General features: G+C 56.4%; 1 protein-coding gene across 1 annotated transcript in view; it reads right to left on the reverse strand.

Moving 5' to 3' along the window:
* The window catches only part of CAMSAP2 (calmodulin regulated spectrin associated protein family member 2), a gene marked incomplete at its 5' end in the record, with an annotated part of 45,493 nt that overhangs the window by 28,307 nt on the left and 9,276 nt on the right, over positions 1-7,910 (reverse strand). Inside the window, 1 exon segment of the mRNA XM_015587352.2 lies at positions 7,459-7,718. Coding sequence (XP_015442838.1) covers positions 7,459-7,718 — 260 coding nt within the window.

Genomic DNA, 7,910 nt, shown 5'->3' on the forward strand with positions numbered 1-7,910 from the left:
CCTCCCCCCCTGCCCCACGGCGCCGCCTGGACAGGCCCACAGTCCCCGCTGACGCTGGCGGCTCCCGCTCCCACCTCGCCCTGCCCGTCCGGCGCAGGGCTCCCATCTTCCCATCTTCCCGTTGCCTGTGCTGTTGTTTTAGGTTTCTGAACACAAACGTGTTACACATGGGGTCCCTCAGATGTCCAACGCCACACAGTATATCGAGAAGGCCGGACCCTTTCCCAGCCCTCCTCCCCGCGCAGGCCTACGAGTCCGGGATGGATCCTTTCTAGAAAGTTTAACGCGTGCCAGGCAGGTAGCCGTTGACACCGTCTTCCACGCTCGGGCCCCAGGGCAGCCACGCTGGACTTGGGACGGATAACCAGGGTCGGCTCCCTCTCCAGAGAAGCGGACGCGCCTCTCGCCTCCCTCCCGCCGCGTGTCATCCCTGGCCCACCTGCCCACAGCGTTTCTGCCAGCGTCAGACGTCACGCGCTCTGCTTGCCTGTGTCAGTTTCCAGGCCACAGCTCGCATCTCTCTGACTGATGTGCATGACTGTCTTTTTATAGAGTTAGCGACGATGCGCATTTTTTCCCTGGAAAACTGTCTTCTCGTGCCTGTTGCCTGTTTTTCTCTTTGGGACGCTCAGCCTGATTCTTGATTTCTAGGAGCTGGTTCCATGTTAGCTGCACCAGCTCTATGCCATTCAGGTGGCAAACTGTTTTTCCCAGCTCGTCTTAGATTTTCGACGTTACTTGTAGTATGGTTGGCTGCGGGACTTCTAAGTACTTCCTTGAATTCTGACTTAACGGCCTGAAGTCGGACGTGGGTGGCATTTTTTAAAGCTCCCGGATGATGCGAATGAGCAGCCAGGTTGAGACCCACCGACTTAGGCCGTGTGGCACGGCCGCCCGCACAGGGCACGGGGCACGGGGCACGGGGCCAGTTAGACGCTAGGCTCCCGAGGGCGAGAGCATCTTAGTTATCCTCCACCTGACACGGCATCTGGCCACTAGCGAGGGCTGAAGGAAGGACAGAGGCTCCTGTGACTCACGGCTCTGCCCTGACATCTCTGCCTGTCCGTTTCTATTTCTTCTGGCCTCAGTCAAAACAGCATGTCCCCAGGGAGATGTCCCTAGAGACTGGCCCCCCGGTCCAATGATTCTTTATCAAATCGGGTGGTTTTATTTTCTTCACGGTGGTCGACACTGCCGGATGTTGTCTAATTCATGCTTGCTTTCTGTCTGCCACACTGTCCCTTCTGCTTCTCCTCCCTCTGCTACAGACCCCTCACAAGAGAGGACACGCGAGTGACCACGGAGCACATGAGAAAACACTAAATTGCGTTAGCTACCAGGGGATGCAAATTAAACCCATGAGGAGACACAAGGCCATGTGTGTTGGGAGGATGCAGAGTGACTGTGACGCACGCACTGCTGGTGGCAGAATCGTAGTGCGACCCTCGGGGACGTGCTTGCCAGATGCGCAAGTCACGCCTGCACGGCCCGCCCAACAGCTCCTGCGTGTGCGTCCAAAAGAAACGAAAATGCGCGTCCACAAAAATGTACACGAATGCTCATGGATGCTCACGGATGCTTGATCACAACCGGCCAGACCCTGGAAACATCAAGGTGCCCGACGGGACAAGAACGAACCGCGGCATCCACACAGTGGAACGGAACTAAGCAACGAAAAGGAACAAGCCTCACAAAGCAACGCAGTGCAGCTCAAAAACATCAGCGAAAGAATCCAATTCAAAGGGGTCCCTGCGACACGCTTCCACCTCCACGAAGTCTGGACTCCAGCGACAGGAAGGAGGTCAGTGGGCTGGGCGGCGTGGGGAGCAGGGGGCACAGGGAAAATCGGGGTGACGGACGCGTTTCATACCTTAACCGGAGCAGCAGTGACACGCACGTGTGCGTTGGTCAAAACACAAACTCTTCACTTTACGTGGACATATTCAAGTTACGCCTCAACGAAGCCGGTTTTTAAAAAGAAAGCTGTGGCCTCGGGGAGTCGCTCAGATTTCACTAAGCTTCACCTTCCCCCCCGTAAAATGCGGACGAGACTCCTCGCCTGGCGAGGCACGAGGGTGTGCAGGTCGCAGGGCTCGGGAAAGCTCCGAGGGGCGTGACGGGCCCGGCACGTTCACTGGTTCGGGAGCCACGCAGTCGACGCGTAAGCTCGGGGTCAGTGCGGCCTAGAGGTCAGCCTGTTACCCAAAGGCAATCACTCGTTGTCACGTTTTCCCAAACGTTTTATCAGTGACTCCTTCAAGGATTAAATGAGGAGAGTTCAGTGCCATGCGCCAGGCCCACCGATGACAGAGCTGCCACCACTCACAGATGATGAAACACGCGGCTTCGCGGAGCTGGTGTGACCCCACCCACACGGGGGTCACATGCGGCAAGCAGCACTTAAGGCCAGAGCACGCAAGCGCCCCCGGACGTCCGACCCGCCCTGCCCTGGGCCCCATCTCTTTCTGGGCTACTTCTGTACGGCCGCGCAGGCTTGTGCCCACCACTCAACATAACTGCTGCTCCTTTACGCCAGCCACGTTCCGTCCCTTGCTGACCCCTACGGCGTTGCTACCTCGTCTCCCCAGTCACATGTGGTGCGTCTCAAGCATGCCTGCGTTTCATGGCTTTCCGGGCGCATGTGAGGCTGAGCCAAAAACTGTGCTTAATCTCAACATCTACAGGTTCCATCAAGTACACTGAACTATGCTGCATCACGTAAAAACGACCATCCGTAAAAGCTCCACTTAACACTCACGACATCGCCTGAAAGGAGGTGTGTGCGCCTTTCTCCCGGCTGGGTGTGTATGACAAGTACCAGCTCCTCCAGAAGGAGGGGGCTGAAGCACACGGGGTCACGCCACAGCGCGCTGTCCCCCGAGCTGCCTCCAGCACCCCCCGGGCCGTCTCCCAAGCCCCGTCCACGAGAGAGAGAGAGAGAGGGGGTCCTGCCATGCCCCTGGGAACTTGGGAGGCTGCGCCCAGGTGTGTAGAAACCACGACCAACGGGAGCTCCACAGGGAGCGCACAGCACAGTGAGAGGTGACTCACGACCTCCTGGACGGACGCCTGCTGCTGAGCAGGGCCAGACTGGCAGGCTCACGGGGGTCCGGGACCCCAAACGGGACCGGAGCCGGCCTCACGGCCTCGCACGCGGACACTGGCCGGAGCCCAGCGAGTGACAGCTGTGGGAAGAGCCAGGGGCTGTGGAGCTGGGAGGCGGGTCACGAGACGCCTCCTCCAGAGGAGCCTGGGCAGCGGGCTCAGAACGGGGCCGGGCGGCCGAGGGGCATGACTGTCCTTGCCCCAACACCGGCCCGCTGACACACTTCTCAAAAATGTTCCTCCCTACACTACACCGTCAGGCCTTCGCTCGGTGGCTGACTTTGCCCCGCGCCATGCCCGTCCTGGCCCTCAGCGCCACAGCCTCCGCCCGCCTCCCAGACTCCCCTCGCCGGGCTCTGCCCGGTGTCCTGAGCCACCTCCGGCCACACCCGGCCCAGACCGAGTCTGTCCTGTACCCCCTCCCGCGGCACCCCTACGGCGATGGCCCTCGGCCCCCCAGTCCAGGTCACACGTGTCACTACCTCCATCTCCACCAACGGAACCCCGGTCACCACACCGCTGTGCTCAAAACCCTCCGGTCCCACACGGCCAGCGACCCAGCGACGAGGGCCCGGCAGGCACAGTGCGGCCTTCCCGCCACCGGAGCGGGGTCCTGCTCCCTAACTCCACCTGGAACCCCACTGAACCTCGCGACCGGCTGACAAGCCAGCTCCGGCCACGGTCCGTCGGATTCCAGAAGCCGCGGCCCTGGCTGGCCCCGCGGGCCACCAGCCCCTCTACACATTTTATCTGCTGCTCCAAGCAATGGCTCTGGCCAAGTGCGGTGACACTCTGAACTCACGTTTATAATCAAAATGTGTCTGGGTCGCTACAATACTTCTGCGTAATGAACAAATTTGAACAACCACTTAAAATCTATTGTAACTGGACCTAGTTTCTAAACTATATCCTTGGTATTAACAGATTTACATCTCAAGCATGCTTCGCTTCATTAAAACAAACTGACAGAAATGCAGCATTAATCGCGAAATTTTATTTATTTTTTGAATTTCAGCTTTATTGAAAGCCATATACAATGAGAAGACATTTAAAATATATAACGTAGTGCTTTGCTATGCGTCTATTAATTGTTAAATTTTAGACGACACCGCTGGACACAGAAAGCAGAGGCAGAGAGGGAGGCTGGAAACCGCACGTGCTTACTGAAGCCAAAGCCCACACCTGCCTGGACACTTAGTTAACATGATAAAGCAGGACACTGACAATCTAATCGCTCAGATTCTCTTGGTAAACGCCATGAGTTCAGGAGCCTCCCGCAAACACCAAATACTGGAAGCTCAATAAACAGGTATTTCATGAATAATTACAGCTCACTTTACACACATCTGTACGGGGAATTAATTATTCCTTGGCAGTGTTTCTGAATGGCTTCTTTCAAACTACATTTCAATCTAACGGGACGTTCACTGCGGTCTCTTACCCCGCCAGCCTGTCCTCTGGGCCAGGCCCTGGGCCGTGCAAACAGGAGGAGAGGCCGTGTCTTTGTGGAGCTGCTTCTGCTGAGAAGCGCACTTTCTCTGAGCCCTGCCTGGGCGGGCCAGCTCCCTCCTACGAGCCACGAGCCGTGTGAGGAGTTTCACCCCGGCTCCAGAATACAAACATCCGCTGAGATCTAGAATTCACCTTTACTGAAAAACGACGTCTAGAAGACAAAAAAAACTTTAACAGATAAAGCTGTTCGGTACAGTGTACCTTTCTAGCCTCATTTATCAGAGAGACACCAAAGGCTTAATAACGGAGACAAGACAGAACTTACTGTGCTGATCTTTGTCACTAAACACATTTATCGAGTCATCATGTTGTCCGCCTGAAACTAATACAGTGTTATATGTCGATTATATCTCAAAATGAAACAGAAATACAGCACTGAAAGAAGCGATACTCTGCTTCCTTTCAGACGGTCCCACGAGATGCCCCGCCTCGTCTCTCCCAGGAAGCCGCGGGTTTTTCTGAAGAAGTTTTATCACATAGACAAAAAAACCAGACAGGCCTTCCCTGACCACGTCCTGTGACCACTCCCTCTGGCTCCTCCTTCTTGATTTAGTTTCTTCAGTGCATCTGCTACCGTCGGAAATTATTACAATTTGTTGAGCTCTTTACTACTTGTCTTTGCTACCGAAATACGAGCCCGGTGGAAGGAAGGGCTCGGCCTGCTCCTCGCTGCGTCCCCGGCAGGACAGAAGCTCCTTGTGATCACAGCAGATACTACGCAGCACACAGCAAGAGCTCCGTAAATTAACTGAATAAGTTAATAAATGGCCTGACTGACTTCAGTATTATTACAAACATAAAAAGGTTTTTGAGATCATCTGGTAAAATAAGCACTGTTCATCAAGTTATTTCTATAAAAAAGTAAACTTGGAGCTCTGAATAAATTATTACAAGTAAACACTGACTCCAACATGATAAACGCGGTTGTAAGATATCAAGATACTCTGATGTGTGTGTGATATGTTACCTGGAACTAACGAGATCCAAATTAGGGACGTGATTGATGGGAAATGAAAAACTGAGATCCAGTATCACACGCGAAGGAAAAAACCCTGTTAACAACAGCCGTGGAATTTTAAAATAATTTTTCACAGACAGTTCTGCTCATAAATTCGCAAGGCATCATTACACAAGGGGGACTAGAAACTACTCGACTGCTAATGTAACGTTACGTTCATAGAATCCTTCTGCTCCAAAGTGCAATTTTTAATCTTCTTGAACAAGTAAAAGATTTGTTTAAGCTTCTACATGACAAAATTACACGCGTTCCAACAGATGGTGGTGCCATGGGCATCCACGGAAGAGCTGCCAACGGGGCAGACACGCTGGCAAGGAGGGAGGCGGGGAGGTGGCGGCCGAAGGACCAGCGCGGCTCCCGAGGCTGGCTCCACGCTTCCGGCAGGACAGTGACCGGGGCATCACCTCCCCGTTCCTTAAACATCAGGCCGCTCGCATCCACCCGGAACACCTGCCACCGCTCCGCTTCGCCCTCCATCAAGTCACGAGCCCAAAGGCTCGGCTGCTCCCAGGACGCCGGAGCGGCAGGCCCTTCCACACGGGAACGGAGCGGGTGAGGGGAAGGGGGCTCGGGCGAATCACCGAGACTCCAACCCGCCGGGCGGCGTTGCACCTCCCTCCCCCTCCTCCCTGCCCACTCCCCTGCCACCTCCTCCCTGCCGCCCTCCTGCGGCCCAGGCGGAAATCAAAACTGCAGGTCATGGTTAAGATGCGGGATTTATAGTTAAAGCCTGAATCCTGCCGTCACCGCCACTGGGCCGGCTCTACGACCTTCATCACATTCTCGAAGCCTCCGTTTCCACAGCGGTGGAACAGGGGGGGACGCTTGCCCGTTGGGGCTGTTGCAAGAATTAATTGTGAGGCGGAGTATGCGAGGGGTGGGCGCAGTGCCTGGCGCATGGCGAGCCAAATAAGGGCCCGGGCGGCCTGACGGGGACGTGGCCGGTCAGAAGGGGCCGGGGGCTGGCACGCGGCAGCCATCCGCACCCAGCCCCCGGTGCGGCAGCTCACACGGCGTTTCACGTGCTCCCTACTGTTTTATTTACTTAATGTAGGCAGGGAGGACCGAGTCATCAAACCACCACCACTACCGACGACGGCGACAAAACCAGAGGAAACGGTGAAAACTGTTCACAATCGCGAAACCCCAGAACGTCTGAAAGGCTGCACGTCGGCTCGCGGCCTCCGCACCGTCTAGGCCGAACTGTTTTCCAGGCTCTTCTCACACCCGCGCTCCACACGGTGCGCACGGAACTCACAACCCGCAGCACATGCCACGCTTCGCGCCTGGCCACGCGCTCCTTCGCCCCGCTGCCTTCCGCACCCCGCCCTTTGGCACCCACTGATCTGTCCCGTGTCGCCTTCCGCGACCCTCCGGCAGACAGCGCCGCGTCCACCCGCATCCCCAGCGCCCACGTGGACGTAGAGCGCTCATGTCACGCTGTCTCCTCGTTTCTCCCACCGCCTCCTTCACCAGGTTCTAAGCTCAACACCGTTCGCGTAGAGGTGTCAGCGCTGAGCCGAATGCACGACATACGAGACGAAATAACACAACGCACAGGAATAGCCTTCTGGAGGACAAAACAAAACAGTAAGGCTTTAAATTGAAGAAGAATCACTTAACGGAGCTGGAAGTTACGTAACTTTCTCCCGGGCATCACAGTGGCACCAAACATTCCAAAATAGTTTACTCGACTCTTCCCTAAATTGGAAACGGGGTGTCTAAGAAGAAGAGGGGTTCTGAGCCGCAGGCAGAGATGCCCCTGCCCCACGAGGCCACGCTTCCCGCTCCGCCTGCCACCGGCCCCGGCCGCGCGGACTCACCATCTGGATGGGCTTCTTGTGCAGGTCGCGCTCGGTCACCAGCCTCTCCTGGTCGGTGACGTAGAGGCCCTTCTGCGCCAGGGCCTGGATGACGGCGTCGTGGCCCAGCAGGGGCTTGGCGGCGTCGCTCTTGAGGATGAGGCTCCCCGCGCGGCAGTACAGCTCGGCCGACAGCAGCAGGCGCACGACCGGCGGCTTGAGATGCTCCTGCTCATACTGGTCCGTGTAGAAAGGCTCCCGGAGCTCCTCGGGCACGCTGTCTGCGGACGGCAAGGGAGGGTCTCACGCGACTTTCGCAAAAGGGACGCGCCTCGTTCAATACTGCCATTTACGCCACGGAACCCGAGACTCCTCCTAAAGACAACAGCAGCCCTTCGACGGAAAAGGGGGCTTATTGGACCTCGGCGTACGCTCTGCAGTGACAGAGAGACAGAAATGTGCTCTACGGAAGA

The sequence above is a fragment of the Pteropus alecto genome, unplaced genomic scaffold (genome assembly GCF_000325575.1).
Source record: "Pteropus alecto unplaced genomic scaffold, ASM32557v1 scaffold90, whole genome shotgun sequence".
Taxonomy (NCBI): Eukaryota; Metazoa; Chordata; class Mammalia; order Chiroptera; family Pteropodidae; genus Pteropus; species Pteropus alecto.